The sequence below is a fragment of the Typopeltis vanoorti genome, chromosome 20, assembly GCF_054136105.1.
Source record: "Typopeltis vanoorti isolate ZY-2024b chromosome 20, IOZ_Tvanoo_1.0, whole genome shotgun sequence".
Taxonomy (NCBI): domain Eukaryota; kingdom Metazoa; phylum Arthropoda; class Arachnida; order Uropygi; family Thelyphonidae; genus Typopeltis; species Typopeltis vanoorti.
The window spans coordinates 829,469-853,422 of NC_143568.1; the positions used below are offsets into that span (position 1 = coordinate 829,469).

Genomic DNA, 23,954 nt, shown 5'->3' on the forward strand with positions numbered 1-23,954 from the left:
TTACTGTATCAATCTACCTATATCTTAGTCTTTCTCTGGGTCTTTTTTCCTGCCAACCTGGCAGAGAATACTTGTTTTGCTAATCCATCCTCTCTCATTCTGTTTATTCTTGTTGAGAGGTTTATAGGCTGGTTAAACATGATAACTAATATTTAAGGAATTGACAGCGTATACTAGAAATATAGATTAAATAAACTTTAATTTATACTTTCCGATAGTTCGGCGAACGTCACGTTGCCATCTTCTTAGGAACTTACTACTAAGACATGTGCACACAAATACTAATAACAGCAAATGAGACTAAAGCTAGGAAGCTAGCGTTTTCCTAAAGTCCTGATGGTGCCCCCTGGCGGGCTATATTGGTAGTTCTTGGCCTTTGAGCTGAAGTTCTTCTGATAAACGTTTCCCAAATTTGGGGCAGTCTCATGCATCCAAATTTGTTGAGGTTTGGCATGTTCCTAAGGGCCGAGGCTGATTCTATGAATAGTCTTTCATACTTGAACTTGCTGCGGTGTATTACTGTGGCTTTCTTCCATCTTATTCTGTGGCGAGTATCCAGAGCATAGTCTGCAAGCCCAGAGTGGCTGTACTGGTGAAATCGGATGTAATCCTTGTGTTCTGAGATTCTGATATTTGCTGTAGTGCCTGTTTGGCCAAAGTAGGACAGTTTACAGCTGCAAGGGACCTGGTATACACCAGGTAGGTCTAGGGGGAGTGGTTGGTCTTTGGTGGAGCGGATAAGGGATGCCAGTTTTCTATGTGGTCTGTAACAAGTGGTCAAGTCATGTTTTTTTAGGATTTTATTGATTTTTTCCGAGGTGCCTCGGATGTAGGGAATGGTGATGGATTTAGAGTAATCTTTATTGTGAAGGGGAGGAGGTGGTGAGTTGTGGATAACTGGGTTAAATATTTTTTGGATTTTTTGGAGGGGGTAGCCGTTGGCTGAGAAAGTGTCACGGATGTGATTTAGTTCAGTGGTTAGGGCTTGATCATTAGAACAGATTATTTTTGCCCTGTTGAATAATGTTTTAATAACTCCATATTGTTGTGAGGGGGGGGGGATTGTTGGTGAATGTATCTGCCTGTATGGGTGGGTTCTCTATAAACTGAGAAAACCAAGGTTCCATCAGGTTGGCAGGTGACTAGTGTGTCTAGGAAGGGGAGGTTATTGTTTTCCTCTTTTTCCAGGGTGAATTTGATTCTAGGGTGTTGGTTATTTAAGTGTGTTAGGAAGGAGAGGAGTGAATCCGGGCCATGTGGCCAAATAGCGAAGACGTCATCAACATAGCGAAGCCATATGGTAGGTTTTTGTGGGGCTGAGTTTAAGGCTTTCTCTTCAAACGTCTCCATGAAGAAGTTGGCCAAGGGTGGGGAAAGTGGTGAACCCATGGCTGTCCCCTCTATCTGTTTGTAGAATTTTTCCTGCCAAACGAAATAGCCTGAGTTCATTGTAAACTGAAATAGGGCTGAGATATCGGGAGGAAATTTAGCTTGGATTAGCTCTAAGGTTTCTTTGAGGGGGACATTCGTGAATAGGGAGGAGACATCAAAACTGACCATTATGTCATTATGTTGGAGTGTAAGGTTTTCTATACTGGCTTTGAAGTGGGCTGAGTTTTTATGTATTTACGTATTTACAACCGCGCTAGCCAGGCATTACTTCGGGAGCAAATTACCGCTACACGCGGTTCCCTAGCCGACATAAACAGAGCTATTTCAATGCTAGAAAATGAGCTTTCACTTACGCTGAATCACGAGCTTTGGTCGATCCTACATGACGTCTCGTGTACGGCACCTAAAAAGAATTTGAACGAGTACGGAGCCGACATATCAACAAGTTTGATAAATTAATAAAGAACTCGACGTGCAAACCAAACTAAAAACCAACACTGCTGTTAACCTTTCGTCAGCTACCTTAAAGCCAGAAGCACTCCACGCTCTGTCACATGGTCACAACTTCGCCATTGCTCCTAAAAAATTACTGGCCGAGGAATTAATGATCCAAATTGAACGCGGGATTCGTCAACTTCCAAACCACATCGCCAACGATATTAGATTGGATGTAGCCTGTGTTCTCAATAAAGCAAAACCTCCAAAATCCAACATATCCATTAGTGAATACAAGGCACTACAAGAATTGAAGAGTAACAAAAAAATAGTGATCACCAAAGCGGATAAGGGGAACGCCACTGTGGTACTCAATCTTAAAGATTACACAGGTAAGCTCACGGCTTTATTATTAGATCGTTCCACTTACCTCCCCATTGATTACAATCCCACCAACTCACAAATTAGAAAACTCCATAGGCTCCTTAAGAAGGTCACTTCTTGGCTTGTGGAGATTACCAACAGACTAAAACCCTATAACTCTAGACCCCCCCCGCATATATGGGCTCCCAAAAATACACAAAGAAAATGTGCCATTATGTCCCATAGTGGATGGCATTGATTCCCCCACTTACAAACTAGCCAAGCATTTAGCCAAAGCGCTCTCACACTATACTGGCAATACACCATCACACATAAAAAACTCAGCCCACTTCAAAGCCAGTATAGAAAACCTTACACTGCAACATAATGACATAATGGTCAGTTTTGATGTCTCCTTCCTATTCACGAATGTCCCCCTCAAAGAAACCTTAGAGCTAATCCAAGCTAAATTTCCTCCCGATATCTCAGCCCTATTTCAGTTTACAATGAACTCAGGCTATTTCGTTTGGCAGGAAAAATTCTACAAACAGATAGAGGGGACAGCCATGGGTTCACCACTTTCCCCACCCTTGGCCAACTTCTTCATGGAGACGTTTGAAGAGAAAGCCTTAAACTCAGCCCCACAAAAACCTACCATATGGCTTCGCTATGTTGATGACGTCTTCGCTATTTGGCCACATGGCCCGGATTCACTCCTCTCCTTCCTAACACACTTAAACAACCAACACCCTAGAATCAAATTCACCCTGGAAAAAGAGGAAAACAATAACCTCCCCTTCCTAGACACACTAGTCACCTGCCAACCTGATGGAACCTTGGTTTTCTCAGTTTATAGAAAACCCACCCATACAGGCAGATACATTCACCAACAATCCCCCCCCCCCTCACAACAATATGGAGTTATTAAAACATTATTCAACAGGGCAAAAATAATCTGTTCTAATGATCAAGCCCTAACCACTGAACTAAATCACATCCGTGACACTTTCTCAGCCAACGGCTACCCCCTCCAAAAAATACTTAACCCAGTTATCCACAACCCACCACCCCCTCCCCTTCACAATAAAGATTACTCTAAATCCATCACCATTCCCTACATCCGAGGCACCTCGGAAAAAATCAATAAAATCCTAAAAAAACATGACTTGACCACTTGTTATAGACCACATAGAAAACTGGCATCCCTTATCCGTTCCACCAAAGACCAACCACTCCCCCTAGACCTACCTGGTGTATACCAGGTCCCTTGCAGCTGTAAACTGTCCTACTTTGGCCAAACAGGCACTACAGCAAATATCAGAATCTCAGAACACAAGGATTACATCCGATTTCATCAGTACAGCCACTCTGGGCTTGCAGACCACGCTCTGGATACTCGCCACAGAATAAGATGGAAGAAAGCCACAGTAATACACTGCAGCAAGTTCAAGTATGAAAGACTATTCATAGAATCAGCCTCGGGCCTTAGGAACATGCCAAACCTCAACAAATTTGGATGCATGAGACTGCCCCAAATTTGGGAAACGTTTATCAGAAGAACTTCAGCCCAAAGGCCAAGAACTACCAATATAGCCCGCCAGGGGGCACCATCAGGACATTAGGAAAACGCTAGCTTCCTAGCTTTAGTCTCATTTGCTGTTATTAGTACTTGTGTGCACATGTCTTAGTAGTAAGTTCCCAAGAAGATGGCAACGTGACGTTCGCCGAAATATCGGAAAGTATAAATTAAAGTTTATTTAATCTATATTTCTAGTATACGCTGTCAATTCCTTAAATATTAGTTATCATTCTGTTTAAGTGACCATACCACCTGAGATTAGCTCTATTAACACATTACTGGATGCTAACAATGTCAAGTTCTTTCCTAATATCCTCATTTTTAATATGATATTGCCATTGATGCCATCTGTTCACACCCATAACCTTTCTCAGGACTCATATCCGTTGTCTCTGGTCAAGTGTTTTACTTCTGACCCAGTTCTCAGATCCATAAGTTAAAATTGGTCTGAACACTGTTTTGTATACAGCTACTTTAGTGTTTTGACTAATTTCTCTCTTATTCCATATAAATTTATTCAGTTGACTTCCTACCTCACCAGTTTTGTCGATTCTGTTGTCTATTTCCATATATTTAATTTACTATCTTCACTAAAAATTGTGCCTATGTAGTTGAAATGTTTTACTTGTTCTACAGGTTTCCATTCACAATGCAGTTGATATTTTCAATGTTTCTGCCTATTTTCATTGTTTTTGTCTTGTTATTGCTGATTTTCTTACCAAATCTATTACAACAGTGATTCACTTTAGTCAGGGGATCTTGGAGACTTGTAGTGGATTTATTTAAAAGTATAACATCCGCTGCATAAAGTAAAGAGTTGACATTAACATCTCCAATATTGATATCAGGTTTAATACCGTTTTCCTTCATAACGTGATCCATATAGATAATGAATAACAGAGGGGAATAATGTACATCCTTGTATGACACCAGATTTAACTCTGAACCATCTTTCTGTTCTTCCTTCAATTCTAACTGCTGACTAAGTATTGTTTGATATAATGCCTCATTGACATGATATAACTTTAGTGTTTTGAATAGCTTTTCTCTTGGCACCGTGTCATATACTTTTTCATCATCATCATCATGTACCATGGAATCACATGAAGCATCGGACACCATTGGTGTCTGATGCATCCTTCATTATCTTCTTCTACCTTTCTTTGTCCAGTGCACAGTGTCGCAGTTTCTGTACATCCATTCCACACCAGTCCTTTATGTCATCTATCAATTCTCTGTATGGTCTACCTCTTCTGTTTACATCATTCATAATACCAAACATGAATGTTTTCTTCTGGTCCTCACTCATTCTGCAAATGTGTCAAAATAATTGCAGTTTCCATTTTATAATCTTCTGCATTAGATTCTCCTTTTGTTGTATCTTCTGATAGAGCTCTTCATTTGTGATTTTCTGTACCCATCCTATTCTTAGAATCTTCCTGTAACAAGTTCTTTCAAATGCCAAAATTCTTTTTCTTGATTCCTTATTACCCATGTCTCAGATCCATACAGTATACCACTAAAGATGCATGTTTCCAGCACTCTTAGTTTTGTTTGCAGGCTGATCACTTTAATTTAACAGATGTTATCCATGGCCTTCAAATTTGTTCTTCAATTTGCAATCCTGATCTTTATTTCTTTTTTTGCAGTCCAAATTATATGTTATTTTACTTCCCAAATATGTGAACTGTTCTACATTTTTTATATCACTTCCACTTGTATCTTTTTTTTTTCAGGTTCTTCTCACCAAATACCATTGTCTTTGGTTTTTCCAAGTTCATAACAAATCCAAATCTCTTTCCTTCCTCATTTAACAGTTTCAATGTTTTTTGTAGTTCTCTTTCTTCTTCTTCCATAATAACAATGTGATCTGCAAATCTAAGATTGTTAATTCTTATCCCATATACTGATATTCCTTTTGCACTTTCCTTCATTTCATCCATTGCTCTTTCTAAATGTGCGATGAAAATGCTTGGTGATAGTGGATCCTCCCCGTCTAGTATCTTTGCTTGTTCTAAACCATTTCCCCAAATCATCACCTATTCTATCTGCTGCAAATGCATTTTTGTAAATATCTCTTAATATAGCTATTAGTTTTCTATCAATTTCATAGAATTCTAGAACTGCTAATGTCACTTTCTGGCCAATACTATCAAATACCTTCTGAAAATCAAACAATGCAGATATATATGTTTTTGTTTTTTCTCCTAGTTTTCTCTGCTATTAACCGCATTGTCAAAATCTGTTGAATTGTGCCTCTATCTTTCCTAAATCCTGCTTGCTCGTCTGCAAGGTATGCTTCCAATTGTTTCCTCAATTTTCTAGTAGTAAGACTTATAAGTTGGTTAGACATAACTGGTAATTAGTTTACGGAATTAACAACGCATATAAAGTATAGTAATTAAAGGTAACTTTAATGAATAACTTCTATATTTCGGCAACGTCACATTGCCATCTTCAGGAACATAAAGATATGGTATGTGCACTCAGGAACTAACACAAAGCAAAGGAGGAAGAAAGCAAGAATTGTTCCTAAAGTCCTAATGGTGCCCTCTTGCAGGCTAATTTGGTAGTCTTGGCAGTTGGGCTGAAGTTCTCATAATGAAAGTCTCCCAAATTTGGGGCAGTTTCATGCACCCAAATTTGTTGAGGTTAGGAACGTTTTTTAGAGTTGCTGAAGATTCTTTGAATAAACTTTCGTATTTAAACTTGCTGTGATGAATTATTTTTGTTTTCTTCCAACGAATTTTATGGTGGGTATCTAAGGCATGGTCTGCCAGCCCAGGGCGGCTGTACTGGTGAAACCAGATGTAGTCTTGGTGTTCTGAAATCCTGATATTTGTTGTTCTGCCTGTTTGGCCAAAGTAGGACAATTTGCAGCTCCAAGGGACCTGGTATACACCTGGTAGGTCTAGGGGAAGTGGTTGGTCTTTGGTAGAGCGGATAAGGGATGCCAACTTTTTATATGGTCTGTAACAGGAAGTAAGGTCATATTTTTTGAGGATATTTATGGCATTGATTCCCCCACATATAAATTAGCCAAACATTTAGCCAAAATGCTCACACACTACACTGGCAACACACCATCACACATAAAAAACTCAGCCCACTTTAAAGCCAGAATAGAAAACTTCACACTCCAACACACTGACATAATGGTCAGTTTTGACGTCTCCTCCCTATTCACTAATGTCCCACTCAAAGAAACCCTTGAGCTCATCCAAGCCAAGTTTTCTCCCGATATCTCAGCCCTATTTCAGTTCACAATGAACTCAGGCTATTTCGTTTGGCAAGGAAAGTTCTACAAACAGATAGAGAGGACAGCCATGGGTTCACCACTTTCCCCACCCTTGGCCAATTTCTTTATGGAGACATTTGAAGAGAAAGCCTTAAACTCCGCCCCACAAAAACCCACTATTTGGCTTCGTTATGTGGATGATGTGTTTGCTATTTGGCCACATGGCTCAGACACACTCCACTCCTTCCTAGCACACTTAAACAACCAACACCCCAGAGTCCAGTTCACCTTAGAAAAAGAGGAAAACAACACCCTCCCCTTCCTAGACACTTTAATCACCTGCCAACTTGATGGATCTTTGGTTTTCTCTGTTTACAGAAAACCACCCACACTGGCAGATATATTCACCAGCAATCCCACCACTCCCCTCACAACAATATGGGGTGATAAAAACACTGTATAACAGGGCAAAATTAATCTGCTCAGATGACAAGGACCTGACTATTGAACTAAACTACATCCTCAACACTTTCTTAGCCAATGGCTATAACCCCCAAAAAAATCCAAAAAATACTAAAAACCTGTAAACCACAACCCCCCCTCCACAATAAAGATTACACCAAGTCTATCACCATCCCCTACATCCAGGGCACCTGTGAGAAAATAACCAATATCCTCAAAAAATATGACCTTACTTCCTGTTACAGACCATATAAAAAGTTGGCATCCCTTATCCGCTCTAACAAAGACCAACCACTTCCCCTAGACCTACCTGGTGTATACCAGGTCCCTTGCAGCTGCAAATTGTCCTACTTTGGCCAAACAGGCAGAACAACAAATATCAGGATTTCAGAACACCAAGACTACATCCGGTTTCACCAGTACAGCCGCCCTGGGCTGGCAGACCATGCCTTAGATACCCACCATAAAATTCGTTGGAAGAAAACAAAAATAATTCATTGCAGCAAGTTTAAATACGAAAGATTATTCAAAGAATCTTCAGCAGCTCTAAAAAACGTTCCTACCCTCAACAAATTTGGGTGCATGAAACTGCCCCAAATTTGGGAGACTTTCATTATGAGAACTTCAGCCCAACTGCCAAGACTACCAAATTAGCCTGCAAGAGGGCACCATTAGGATTTTAGGAACAATATTAGTTTCTTGCTTTCTTCCTCATTTGCTTTGTGTTAGTTCCTGAGTGCACATACCATATCTTTATGTTCCTGAAGATGGCAATGTGACGTTGCCGAAATATAGAAGTTATTCATTAAAGTTACCTTTAATTAATATACTTTATATGCGTTGCTAATTCCATAAACTAATTACCAGTTGTTTCCTCAATCTTTTTGTCAATATCATCATCATCACCTTATCAAGGTGACTCGTCAAAGAAAATGTTCTATAATTTTTACATTCTAGCTTATTTCCTTTCTTGTATAATGTCATTAATATTGAATTCACTCACTCTTTTGGCATTTTCCCTTCTTTCAATACCATATTGCATAGTTGGTGCATTTCTGTAACCATACTTTCTCCACCATATTTAATCATTTCTCCAGTGATGTTATCATTACCAGGACTCTTGTTATATTTTAGCTGTCCTATTGCTTTTTCTACCGCCTCTTAAAATGCATGTATCATACTCTTTACCTGGTGGTGATATTGCCACTATTTCTCAACAATTTGTCATAAAGTGAAAATCTGATCCTGACAGCCTCTATTTGGCCTGAATCCAGCTAGTTCTTCACCAAGCTTCCCTTTTACAATCCTTCTCAATTGTTTCTCAAGTATACTTGCAAAAATCTTACTAAGAACAATCAGTAAGGAAATACCTCTGTAATTCTCACATTATTTTATTTCCCTTTTTATATATGGGTGCTATGAGAGCTCTACTCCAATCATCTGAAATTTGTCCCTCTGTCCAGGCCATATGAACTATGCAGTGCGGCCACTGCAAGACTATTATACCTCCATACTTCAGCAGTTCTGGTCAAATATCATCTACTCCTGCTGTCTTTTCACATTTCAAGCCTTTGATGGCTTTTTCTCTTTCAAGTATAGATATGTATTCCTGACACTGCTTGTTTCATTTAGTAATTTTTTGAAGTAATTACTCCATACATCACAATTTTCAAGTAATCTTTATCATCTCTAATTCTTTTTACAGTCCCCTTTTCTCCATTTCTGAGCTTTTTCAACAGTCTGCAGAATATTTTGCCACCTTCCTAACATTTATTTTCTATGTTCTTAACCAAAGTCTTCCCATGACTTCTGTTTGGCTAGCTTTACAACAGTGTTTAGCTTTCTTACATTTGTCTCTGTATTCTCTAAGAGCACAAGTTGACTTATTTGCCAGGAACTTTTGATATGCTTTCTTCTTTTCCTTCACTGCCTCTTTAACTTCCTGTGTCCACCGGGGAGTTCTGATTTTTCTATCCTTGCAGACAACCTCACCACATGCTGAATCAGTCAATGTTTTCTTCAGTGATTGCCACTGAATCTCCAAGGTTTTGTTCCTGTTCTCAAACTCTGTCATTTTTTCTTCAATAATGTTTGAGTATTGTAATCTACAGTTCACATCTGAGAGCTAATCAACTTTTATTTGCTTTAAAACTTTCTTACATGTTCTTCTTTTCAATATGAAATTCAATTTTATCCTGCTCAAGACTAAATAGTGATCACTTCAAATTTCAAATCCTCTGTACACTCTAGTGTCTTGTACCATTGGGAAAACATAACCATCAACAATAACATAGTCAATGAGACTTTTTTTATTCCTTGCCTCTTCTCTCTCCATGTGAATTTGTGCACATTTTTATGTTTGAACATTATGTCAGTAATAACCAGTTCATGTCCTGAGCAGAAATCCAACAAGTATTTGCCATTATTATTAGCTTTTCTCTTTTCTCCAAATTTTCCCAAAATATTTTTGTATGTCTGACAATCATTTCCTACTCTGCTATTTAGATCCCCATCAAGAACCAACTTTTCGTTTTTCATTGTGTCAGTTGTTTTCTCTAAAGCCTCAAAAAATTCCTCCACTTCTACTTTAGTAGAATCTTCTGTGGGACCACCATAGGCATAAATAAGTCTCATTGTCCGGTTCCCCATTCTGATATTTGCCCACATCATTCTACTTGATACTGCCTGCCATTCAAGAAGATTAGCCTCATATTTAGTGCTGAATACTATAGCCATTCCTTCTTTTCCCTGATAGTTATTGCCTGAATATAACTTTTTGTATTTATTGCTGATATCTCACCAGTTTTTGTCTCTTTTGTTTCAGTCACCTCTATTATGTTTATGTGGTACTAATCGAATTCTTCTGCTAGTTCCATTTCTTTATCATTCAGGCTTCTTATGTTGATAGTACTGATATTGAATTCTGATGATGTTGAGCTGGAATGTGTTTCTGGATTTGTTCCAGTAGCTGACTTTTTGCCCTGATTCCCTGGCAAAAACAATGGGGGCTTTCTTTAACTGGGTGACACCCCAGCCAGCATGAAATTCTGTCATGCTGTATCATTATTTTACTTGTGGTTTATGCCAATAAGAATACAATTTTGTCGGCTAAATCTCAAATTGCCAGCCCCTCCTCGTTTGTTCATTATCCAGGTAGATACCTAACAGGCTGCACCATGAGAAGGTGAGGACTGGACATTAGGTCAGAAACCGGGGTTAGTTCTCTGCATTCCGTTAAAGACTATGTGGAGCTGTATAACTGAGACTCCTCTCAGTTATACAGCTCTGACCCTTAAAGAAATTAATGGAATATATATTTACATTAATTGGCACAATTTGTCAGGATTTTAATATTAAATGTTAACAGATATACAAATGATGCAGCCATGACATGATTGAAGGTAACTAATTTATTTAATAACTGTCAATGATTTTTCTTCTTGGAACTAAATTATCATAGCAAATCATGCAATTTGTAAATGTCTATGTCTGCTACAGCATTTTTATAATTTTTTCTCTTTATTTATTGAAGACTGTTTTATAACTTAAATTATTTACAAGGTCAACAACAAAAATACCAAATAACTAATCACAATAGGTTAAAAATTCAGATGAAGTGAGAAAAGGGGTGGGTGGGGAATACCAAACTACAAACTGTTTGTTCATTAAAAGCAGGTGGGGACGAACTTAATCTAATTGGACTGATTGGGCCCAATGAGGTCCTGAACCAAGAAATTTAAAATTTCCTGCTTAAGGAACAAGAAGGAAGAAAAAAATGTATAATTATTTCTATCAAGTATAATCAATAAATGCATTATTTAATTTTTAATATTGTTTAATAGCATATATTCCTTTAATAGCCTAAATTTAGCTTGCTGGAGATCTAAAGTGACTTAAAAAGGTTCCATGTTTGGTCTACAGAGCAAGGTTTCTATATTATATTAAAAAAACAAAACAAAATACAAAAAAAGTTATATCAAATTAATAAAAATGGGAAAAAACATGCTTAACCCATTCACAGTACCAAGGCACTACCGGTCTATAAACTTTCATGAGTGGGAGTCAAATAAAATTTCTGATAACCAAATTATCTTAAATTAGATGCCTCTGCCTAAATGATCCCAACTGAATTCCTGCATTTGCTACAAATGAGACTTAAAAGTAACTCCACTGCCTCTTGTGCAACCAAAATATAAATAAAGAATGCCCAAGAAACACCAGATGACATTATGAACTAAATGAAATGAATTTAATAAAATCTTTTCAAGAACTTGGAAAAAAAAAAAAAAGAAAAAACTATTCCATAATGAAACCACAATGCTCCAAACTATTTTTACATTATTATTGCTTGAAGAATAAGCTGCTGTTAAAGTGAGCCCTGATCTATGTCAGACATTAAAAAATAATTAAGATCTATTTGTCATCATCAACATCATTATTTTTATTATTATTATTATTCAGGCCTCCATGGAGTCAAAAGACTCATTGTGGGAGGGCCTTCCTAAGAACAAATATAAATTTGTTCTTAGGAAGGAAATATAAATTTATATTTACAAATATAAAATGAAATTCTAACTATAAATGTAAAATCTAAGAAAGACAATACCCAGAATCAAGATTGCATCCATGAAGCACAGACCTGCAGGACAGAAGAGATATTATATGCATCACTAAATGTATATGTTAAAACAATTGTTATAACAAACAGAAAATAGAAATAAAAAAATATATATATAATGAAATATTAACAAGTATAAAGTTGTGTAACCAAAATATAGTTACCTTGGTGTTTGTCTATTTCTCTTCTCCCTATAAAGAAGGTACTATGAATCATTAAAAATGAAAAAAAAAAAAAATGAAGTAGATAATTTAATGATTGGATGTAATTTTTGGTGCTACTCAAATCATCTCCAGCTGCTTTCCTAAATGCATAAAAATAAAATAATAAAAAGTATAAACAGTTAGTAAAAGTCAGTGGTTGTTTACTGCAAAGACTGTGTTTGAATCCCACATATGACACGGATGTTTGTAAAAGCCTAAGGTGGATGAGCATGTATAACAAATGGAGTTTTTATGAGGGTTGTCAATCTTCATGTACACCCACAGAAACTTTGTAACATCTCTATAGAAAATGAAGGAAGGAAGGCAAGATTGTGCCACTTCATAAAGGAGGCGAGAACTCAAGCATTAAATTATAGGCCTATCTGTGTGTCAGTTGTTGCAGTTAAAGTGTTGGAGAGGCTGGTGAGAACCAGGATCCAGAATTGGGTTGATAACAATGGTATTAGCTTTGATGGGCAGCATGGATTTGCTAGTAATCTACTTATTTATTACAATAAGGTGACAGCTCCATTGGACAAAGGAGATGGATACAAAGTAGTATACTTAGATTTTGCAAAGGCTTTTGATAGATTACTACATGATAAGTTGATAGTCAAACTAAAGCAATAGACTAGGATATATTGGATATATCATAGGTATCAGCAAAGTTGTGTATGGGAGAGCAGTATCCTGGAAGAGGAAAGTTACTAGTGATGTGCCTCAGGGGTCTGTTTTAGGGCCACTGTTGTTTAACCTGTATGTTAATGATATTGGCAAAGATTTGGATGAGGATATTCAGTTGTTTGCAGATGATGCAAAGTTAGGATAAACTATGAGGAGTACAGAAGATGTTGTGGCCTTACAAGAAGACTGGAATAGATTGAGTGAATGGGTATGGGAGTGGGAATACCAGTTCAATGTTGCAAAATGTAAGGTTTTATAATTTGGGAAACAAAGATGGAATGTAGAATTTATGCTTGGGGGATATATTGTTGGAGGTGGAGGAAATAGAGATCTTGGGGTGATATTGGATACACAACACAACAAATTCTGGGAATGATGCAGAGGACACTGACTTGTAGGAGTAAGGAGATTCTTGTTCCATTGTAAGGCTCTGATTAGGACACACATGGAGTATTGTGCACAGATTTGGTCATCTGGTTTTCAAAAGGATAAAGAAATGTTGAAAAGGGTCCAGAGGCAACTAACTAAGGTAGTTTCTGATCCTCTGGAATGTTGAATATGAGGAAATGTTAAGACGATGAAATTTACAGAGTCTAGTGGATAGGAAGAAGAGGGGTGATATGAGAGATGTACAAGAAGAGATGTACAAGTTGGTAAAGAATTGTTATAAGATCAATGAAGTTTTTCATAAAATAATGGGAGATAAGGGGAGAACAAGAGGCCAGTCCTGGAAGCTGTATAAGGAAGGTGTGAACAATGGAGTGAGAAGCAGGTTTTCTGCATGCATTAGTTATTATTATCCTAAGACTCCATGGTGTCTTAGGATAATAATAATAATAATAAAATACTAAGCAATTAATGAAAGGAAATTAAAATATTACCATTCCATATGAACAGAAAAAAGTATGACTAATCTAGTGCATTTAAAATTGTTAAATGCATTTCAATTTGGTTATGATATATTTTAAATGAATACAGAAATTTAACTGAATTAAGTTTAAAATTTCTTAAGCTATATGATAAATGACAAAACAAAGTTAAAACAACAGCATAAGCAAGCTCAAACTTACTGATTAGACTAAGCTAATTAGAAGTTTTTAGATCATTACAGCTCTTGATGTATTTAAGACATACAAATTAAATTTGGCAGTTAAAGTTTTGTATGGATACCAAATTTCATTCCATACTAAAGAAGCCAAGTTAGCATTTTGTAACATTTTACATTTTTGTAATATTTTATATTATGTTTTTCAAGTACTTCAGTTCCAGTGCTCTAAGAAATTTTCAGGTATTGTAAAAACTTGCTGCAACATGAAATCATGCTTTTCATCCATTGCTTGCCATGCCTTTTAAAGGATTTTTTTTTTTTTAAATGTATGCATCAAGTAGATAGCTAGAATCATTCTCTGCAGTTAAATGTTCAAGAAGATTTTTCATGAATCAGAAAGAGTGCTTCCTCCATCACTTACTGATTAGTCTTTTCAAAAAGAATTGCGTTAAAAAGCATAAAAAGAATAGACAGCTATGCTTTAAATTTCAAATGTTCAGGAAGATTGTTTTAGGGAACAGAAAGACTTCAATATAAAATTGTAGTGAGATTCACATGGAGATCATATGTAAGAAATGAGAAAAGTTATACTGACTATATCATTGTGGATGATGATATTTTCAAACTGGTTCAAGATACAAGAGTACACAGATGATTTTCAAATAGAAAGTGATCACCATTTAGATTTGGCCAGAATAAAAATGAGTATTATACTGAAATGAAATATATATATATATATATATATATATGAACAATGTTTTAAAAAGAATCAAAGGTAAGCTTCTATAGTCTTTGAGAATAGAGAAGATGAATATTACAAAGAAAGTAAGATGTTCTGGATTCTACTGAAAAGCTTAGAAAAAAATAAAGCAAATAGTACTACAAAAGTAATCAGAGATAACAAAGATGACAAGGAAACTGAAGGTAAAAATATTTTGAGTGTCTGGAATAATTATTTTGAAAAATGATCAATGAGATAAGCAGTCACAGATCAGTGATAAAATATTCAAGGAAATTGCAGGAAAGGAGTAGATGTCAATACTTGAGATAGGTAAAGCTATCAGATATCAATATTTGAGATAGATAAAGCTATCAGAAACCTGAAACAACATGGAAAGACAGCTGGCATAAATGATACTCAATCAGAAATGCTCAGATATGGATATATAGAAGATTTCAAAGTAATTACAACAATGCATAATTCAGAAGGCAAAATTCCAAATGACTAAGCAAGAACTCTTGTACTACCCATCTGATAAAAGGGAAATAAATGAGTATTGGTCCTAGGATGACCAGAGAAGTACACAAGTGTAGTTGTCCTGCTAACTGAAACCAGTTCACTTAACTTACTTTCTTATATGGACCTCTTTTGAGTGTATTATATTTAAGATCACCAGTGGAAACCAAAGAATGGAACAAATTATCAATATCATGTTGTGTATACACCTGGAAAAGTCTCACTGAAGCTGACAAAATGTTACAAATAACTTATGGAATGAGACCATTCTGAGCACAAACTTTTTAATGGTTTAAGAATTTTACAGAATGCATGTAGCAGATAATCCTTGAAGTTGTCAATTTTATCCACCACTTCAGGGCTGATTAACAGCCCTGAAGTGGTGTATAAAGTATATAAAATTTGGTAAACACTTGTGCAAATTACTACTGAAAATTATAGCAAGGGAATCAAATATGAATTATGAATCACTAAAGTTCATAATTACTAAAGACTGGATAAAAAGAAAAATTTACATTCATTTCTTCCACACTCTCACATGTTAAGATGCTTGTTCTATAGGTTCTCCATTGAGAATGCAGCTGAAGTTTTCTATGTTCCTGCCCATTTAATTAGAGAATCCTGGAGATTTGCACTTGATGTGTTTAGGAGGTACAACATCATCTGCACAGAGCAAAGAGTTAAGTTTGACATGTCTGATTCTGTTATCAGGTTGAATGGCACTTCCTTTCATAATGTGATCCATATAGATGAAGAATAAAAGTGGAGATAATGTCCATCCTTGTCTTGCCCATGATCTAACATCAGATCAACTTCTTGTAGTTCATTCAATTCAAACTGCTGAATGACAACTTAAATATGGACTATGTATAATGTTCCATTTACCTCATATAGTGTTTTGAAAAGCTTTTCTATGGTTATCATATGCCTTTTCCAGATCCACCAAACTTAAGTGCAGATCCATGTCGTATTTCCACAATTTCTCAACTATTTGTCATAAAGAGAAAATCTGGTCTTGACAACCTCTATCTAGCCTGAACTCAGTTTCTTTTTCTCAAAGTTTCTTTTCCACAATTTTTCTCAACCTCTTTTCTAGTAAGCTTGCTGGTTAGGAATAATAACTTTAATTTCCCAATGTTTCCACCTTCATATTCAGGCTTAATGAAAAGCTACAGTTCCTAATTATTAAGGTCAGAACAAAGTTATGTGGGTCAAACATGTGGCATCCACATTGTTGAGATCTTTAGGCCATCATTAATGCTGAGGTTACGGTGGTTAATTAGAAATTTTCTTTCTCTAAATTTGCATTCATACTTGGATTTGGTATGGTGTAAGAAAGAGGTGCCTTTTCAAAGTGTGGTATAGAGTATCCACCATGCATGACCATAAGGGCCATGTTTTCTATAATTATTAAATTTGATATGCTATTTGTGTTCCTTTTTAGGATAGCAATTGTGTCTTTTTTTCCATCTACATATGATAAATTAAGGTGCAATGAATTTGTACACTCAGGATGGACCAGAAAAGAAGAGGGAGTTGATTAAGTTCTTCTTCTTTATTGGAGGTTTAATCTCGTAAGCAATACTGTAAGTAACTAAAAAAAAATGAAATAAAATAAACAAATTAATTAAATTAATTAAATTTAAAAAATGCTACTACAGTTTCCAACATCTTTAATTCCTAATAGAAATAATGAAATACAGCACTACAGTAAATGCTATATTTGTTTAGGTCTTGTTCTAATTGATTTTGTAGCACTTGCAGTTGTTCCTGCTAAAAAGTCTCTTATTTTCACAGCATTGTCTCTGATGGTGAGCAATGCAGATTCCTTTAGGTCTACTGCTCTCGCAATATCATCTGTTCTTTCATTTCTTTCAAAATATTATATTATTTAAAGCTTCCCTTCAATACTTAAGGTTTCCTTTTTTTGTTCACTACTTGATTCTTATAACCAGGATTCTTACTCATGTATGGGATGCTGTATTACACATTTTTTATTATTATTATTATTATTCAGGCCTCCAAGGAGTCAAAAGACTCATCGAGGGAGGTCCTTTCTAAGACATAAAGTCTGTCAAGACTCATCGAGGGGAGGTCCCCCCCTGAGAAACACAAAGTTTATCATACCACTCCTTAAACCCACTGACCGTTCTCGCTCCCACCACTCCATCAGGCAATGCATTCCACGGCTCAACCACCCTCCACACAAAGAAACCACTCCTTACCCTCTTGCTCACAGTTTCCTTTCGTAACTTCCAGGGATGGCCTCTTGTCATCACTCCTTCCCGCTGATCAACCAAGCGAAAGAACTCCCCAGTGTCAACCCTGTAACCACCTCTCAACAGTTTAAAAGTCTCAATCATATCACCTCTCCTTCTTCTATCCACCAAACTCTGCAGTCCACATTCTCTCAGCCGATCCTCATAACTATCCTTGTACAGTCCTGAAACCATCTTTGTCATCTGTCTTTGTATCCTTTCCACAGTTAATTTATCCCCTTCAAATCCTGGGGACCAAATCTGAGAACAATAGTCCAAGTGTGGTCTGATCAGAGACTTATACAACGGAATGATAACCCTCTTATCTCTGCAGGTCAGTGTCCTTCTCATAATAGCAGCAATCCTCTGTGTTACCTTCACCACCTTTGCAATATGTCCCCTAAACTTCAGGTTTCTATCAATCATCAACCCCAGATCTCTTGTCTCCCCTACTTCCTCCAGTATAACTCCTCCCATAGAGTATGCAGCATCCCATCGATGTTTCCCAAACCTCAAGACCTTACATTTTGCTGCTTTAAACTGACACCCCCATTCATTTGCCCATCTATCTAGCTTATTTAAATCCTCTTGCAGGGCTACCACATCTGCACTATTACTAATAATCCTTCCAAGCTTCGCATCATCCGCAAACAACTGAATATCCCCCTGCAATCCACTGGCTATGTCATTGATATAAAGGTTAAACAATATAGGTCCTAGTACTGAGCCCTGTGGGACCCCACTTGTAACCCTCTGCCTCCTGGAGACTGCTCCACCATACACAACTCTCTGATACCTATCAGACAGCCAATCCTGAATCCAGTTGACCAATCTGACATCCAGACCCTTGTGCTGCAACTTAAATATCAGCTTATCATGTGGCACCCTGTCAAATGCCTTCGCCAAGTCTAAGAAAATTGCAGTATATGCCTTTCCCTCATCTAATGCTCTTGTAACTTTATTATAAAAGGCTAGCATATTGCTAAAACAAGAGCGTCCTTTCACAAATCCATGTTGATTCTCACAGATAACATTACCCTCATCTGCCCAATGCTGTACACGGTCCCTCACTACTTTCTCCAAGATCTTAACAACTATTGATGACACACAGACTGGCCTATAATTAGACACTTCCAGTCTGTTACCACCCTTATGCAATGGCACTATCTTACCTTCCTTCCATTCCCTGGGCACCTTTGCCAAAGCCAGACTTTCATTGAAAAGCCACGTTAAAGGTATTGTCAATTCCCTAGCACATTTTCTCAAAACTCGTGGCGAAATACCATCCAGTCCCACAGCTTTACTGACATCCAGAGTACTCAGTATCTGAAACACACTCTCCTCCTGTACCTCCAGACCTCGTACCAGTCCTATCCCTCTAGCATTAAAACTGACTCCTCTAGGATGAAATACTCCAATAAAGTGTTCATTGAACAATTCCACTATGTCCTCTGCATCAGTCACTCTATTCCCATTTTTATCCCACAATATCATTCTTCCACAGTCATTTCTCCTCCTATTTTTATCAAGAAAAGTACACAAACTCATAAGAATAACATGATACACTCTCATAAGGCAATGCACATGGGTATTCTGGCATAAGAAAAGGAAGACAAGATGTGCATGTATTTTGTATATTCTTCTGCCAGTCACTACATTCATCTGGGCAGCATTTTTCATGTTTACTTGGTATTATTCAAAAGCACAAAACTTAGCCATCTCATGAAAAAATCACATATGAGCTAATATGATTTCAAGTTTTGGTGATTTTAATCCTCTATTTATCTATTGCATATCGACAAATTCACACATTACATGTGTTATAGGAGAAAATACAGCATTCTTTTTTTTTCTTCTGATAATTCTTTAACATAAGGAATTGCTAAGGTGAAGAATCTTGTTGACAGTATTTTTGCTCCAGCCATTGTTTATAAAAATGCTGCTGATAATTTGTAATTCATGCTGAAATGCTTGCTCCATGGGGCAAATATTTGCTGTTCTGTTTTTGAAGATATTAATAACACCCAGTTTTTGTGCTAGGTGGTAGTAAAAGTTAATGTGTATGTATTGGCCAGTGTGTATAGGCTTAAAGTTGACAATGAAGGATGAACTGGCCAAGAGAAAACTTGTGACAAGTGTATTCAGAAATGAAAGTGTGTTCGGATTTTCAATTTCCATGGTTTGTCTTTGTGTTATTATTCAGGAGACCAAAGAGGATGCTTAAACATACCAGTGCTCCATGGTATAAACAATACCAACAACAACATAAACAACAAAAAATATAATTAATTTATTGAACTTACTAATATTTTGCTGGTTTTCGACCCAGCATCTTCAGAGCACAAATTACAATTGTGGTCAACACACAGCACTCAATTAGATGGTTGCAGAAACAATTCAAACTGTAACTGAAAAATGAACTATATCCTAACAAGATGACCTCTAGAGACTGGATAGTAACCAAAGTTATTTAAAAGATGTCTAGCTATGTTTGGTCTCAAAATGACTGTTTCCCAGATCTTTGCCATATTAATGCAGCCATACTTAGTGAGGTTGGAGAAGTGCTTCATAGCCAACTGTGATTCTAAAAATAGCATGGATGTCTTCTTCCATTTAATCCTGTGTAAAGGAATATCCAGAGCATGCCTTCGCATTCGGTGCAGTGAGGAGTCTTTTGAACTTTCACCAAAATGCTGTCCTATCTTACTTCACTTGGCCAGGTGATATAGAATCTTGAGATATATATGTAAGTTCAATAGATAGGTGATATATAGGTACTTATTGCTGATTTTTTTCAGGCCAGCTAATTCACTGTAGTTAGCTGTAGAAGTAGTTCTGGGTGAACTACTTCTTGCTTCAAAAACAAAACTAGCTTCAATCACATTTCTGTAGTTGGGTTTACTTTGCTATAAAGTGTGAACTGGTAATGAAACAACATAAGGAACTTTTAAGTACATTTCTTTTTTGGAATTTATGTTCCTCATGGCATATTTGTACTTACTTTCTACTCATAATATGAAATGTTCCTACATTAACTTCTAAGGTAACACAAGGTCCATATTTATCTATTTATGTATAATACAGTGAGAGGGGATATCAATTAGCCAAGCTGCCTTCTATTAGACAGCATCAAGGAAAAATTTTAGAGTATTTTATGCATTACCCCAAATGAAAGCAGTATTCTAAAGTAAGGTGGATTTCTATAGTCTGCAGCTGGGAAGGTGAAAAAATAACATATTGAATAAAGAAGAATGAAAAGTTTCTGGAGGCTTGAGGATACTACGGATGTGATGTGATTGTGCCAAAAAAAGGATAGAGGTGTGTCAATCCAAATAAGAGACTTGCCTGCTGGGCTTAGTGCCATCAAAGATAAGGGAAGAAGAAATTAGATCTTTTGGGAGGAGAAAAAATAGAAATGTGTTTTTGAAAAACTGAAGGTGACTAGGACTGAAAATCATCCCAATGATAGATGGTATGGAGATCTGTGTTCAGGACACTGATTGTAGAAGATCTTGAAGCTTGAGGTGTTTAAGCAGTGCAAGATACATGAATGGAAATGGACATCTTCAACAAAACTGCAGATAAGATTTGAGGTCATTTATATATATGAGGAAGCGGTAAGTGGATGAAATAACAGAGCCCTAAGGAATACCCACATTAGAAAAATCCAAAGAGAAAACACCTGCCACCATAACAAGCAGTAAATGATCCAAGAGAACACTAGCAATCCAATTACATAGGGTGGAGGGCAGACCACAAGATGGCAATTTGTTGAGAAGCTTTCATGGTGCCAAATTCTATACCTTGCATTAAAAATGAGATCTGCTGGGGATCTTGAGTGACAGAATCCATATTGCTAGTCATTGCCTAGTTAACAGTTCTCTAGGTGTTGAAAGAATTGTCTGTTGATGATCTTAACCATTACTTTAAATTGGCACAGGGTGAGAACAATAGGTCAACAGTTTGAAGGTAGACATTTATCGCTTTTTTCTTTTTTTTTAAGGACTGAGGACTGACTGAATATGAACTTGCTTTCATGATACTGGATTAATGCCAGCTGGATATAATATAGCACAGATATGAAAAAGGATAGGTATTAGTGAGAGGGGTAAGGTCTCTTGGAAAGAACTGGACAAGATGTTTTTAGTATCTACAATATTCAAGTTTTTCTGAGATCTTTCTGATGGAAAGCCACAGGAAACTTGTAGTATCTTGTTCCTGGCATAGTTGGAGGTGATTTGCCTTGTCCACCAATGCAAGAGTTGAAAGAGAAGAATGCAGCCTGAGATCAGCTTTGTCATCAGGTGCTGTTTCAATAGCATCAAATGTTGCACATATGGCACAACTGTGCCATATGTGAAACATTTAGCTCTTTCAAAATCAGAATGAGATTTTTAATGGTTATTGTGCAGTTATTGCAGTTTCAGTGTAGGCTGAGAATGAAGGTGGGGTTTTTACCTCAAGCAGCTTGTAATATGCTTTTTTTTTTTCTCTCTGTACCTTGATCAGAGCAAGTATCTGAATCTGGAGAGCAGAAATAGTAATGTGATCATGGAATGGAGAAACAGAACTCCCAGATGTCTTCCCACTTGGCATTATTGTAATACCAAAGTACAGGAAGTTGAGATGGCTGAGCAAAAGGCATTCCACTAGAAATTAAATATACAAGATTGCAACTTCCTGTTATAATCTTGTATAATTAAACAGATAAGAGTGACCTCAACATTGTACCTGGAAGGAGAACTGGTTAAGAAAATATCTAGTGTTGTGTGAGTGGAGATGATGATATGGATATTCAGTTCGGTTATTACTTAATCTTCTTTAAGTAATAACTTACAGCAAACACTTCAACTTCTTTCCAGCTTGGAGTTGTGGACATCAAAATCACTAAGGAAGATAGATGACTTCACTGTTTCGGTAGTTGAACTGCAGGAAATCAAGCTTCAAAGATAAGAGATCAGAATTATTTTCAGAACTGGGGGAGTGGCAGAGACAGCAGCTGAATGATAAATAATGAAGTAGGGAGATCTTAAGCTAGAGAAGGTAAAAAGAGGAGACTCAAGAGACAGAAGTGACATACACCACTTCTGTGACAGAAGAAATCATACAGAGTTAATGTGGACAGTGCAGGTGATTTGGGATTGCTATCATTATCATCAAATTCTTGATATTTATCCTCATGGGGTGTACAGGATACTATAATAGTACTACATGAAAAGTTTAAAATATTATTACCTTCCTGTCAACAATTTTCTTCAAATTAGAATGATATCTGCTGGGATTCCCATACTGTCAATTTTATAATTAAGAATATTAAAGCACTTATAAAGACATCAGTCCACCTAGATCATGATCGTCCTGTGGGTCTTTTTTCTGCCACCAAATAACTGTTTCACTACCTTTTCTTTCCAATTTATTTAAGTGACTGTGCTGTCTAAGATCAGCTCTGCTCACATATTCCCAAATGCTAATGATGTCCATTTTTTTTCTTCATATCAATATAATTCTGACACTGATGCCATCTGTTCACTCCCTAAATTTTTTCCATAACCCTCATATCTGTGGCCTCTGGGCTTTGATCGATTATTTTATTTTTAACCAAACTCTCAAATCCTTAAATGAAAACTGATTTGAACACTGTCTACTATATAGTCAATTTAGTGTTCCAATTTCTCTCATATTCCATGAAAAGTTATTTAACTGTCTCCCTACCACACCAGTTTTGCTTAATTTTTTTTCTATTTCTATATTTAATTTGCCCTCTTCACTAAAAATGTTCAAAAATAGTGCAATATTTTACTTGTTCTATAGCTTCTTCACTGAGAATGCAGCTGATATTTCCCACATTCCAGCTTATACTCATGGTTTTTGAATATAGGCTGGAATGTGGGAAACATCATCACATTAATCTTTTCGTTGCTGATTTGTAAGCAATTTGTTATTGCACTTATTTCATTTAGTTTCATTAAATACTTCTGCAAACTTGTACTGAAATTATTTCAAAGTATAAAATCATCTGCATAAAGTAAACAGGTGAGATTAACATCTCTAATTCTGATATCAGGTTCAGTGTCTCTTTCCTTCAGAATGTGATCATATAATGATGAATAATAGTGGAAAAAATATGCATCCTTGTCTTATACCTACTTTTACATCAAACTATCTTCCTGTATCTCCTTCAATCTTAAATAGTGACTTACAACTTAGATTATGCACTGCACTGCCTAATACTGACACCATAATAACTGCAGTTTTGAACAGCTCTTCTCTTGGCATCATCATCATATAAATCTATTGTTACGTCACCACTTTCGTAGCTTTGTTTTAATTTATACTTGTTTTTCCTTATTTAGATCTAATTTGCTTTTACCCTAATTATTACTCTCAAGATCTAAACTTAAATTTTGCCTTCAGTACACGATATAGAAAGACTATCT

The 23,954-nt window shown here is 36.6% G+C and overlaps 1 protein-coding gene across 5 annotated transcripts in view; it reads right to left on the minus strand.

Annotated features, from left to right (window-relative positions):
- The window catches only part of Scgalpha (sarcoglycan alpha), a 190,403-nt gene that overhangs the window by 50,601 nt on the left and 115,848 nt on the right, over window positions 1-23,954 (minus strand). For 4 of the 5 annotated variants that reach the window (XM_090410037.1, XM_090410036.1, XM_090410039.1 and 1 more), the window contains exon 9: window positions 12,076-12,108. In XM_090410037.1, coding sequence (XP_090266163.1) covers window positions 12,076-12,108 — 33 coding nt within the window. Of the gene's footprint in view, window positions 1-12,075; window positions 12,109-12,251; window positions 12,279-23,954 lie in introns of all 5 variants that reach the window. The other variant, XM_090410040.1, reaches the window with a different exon arrangement.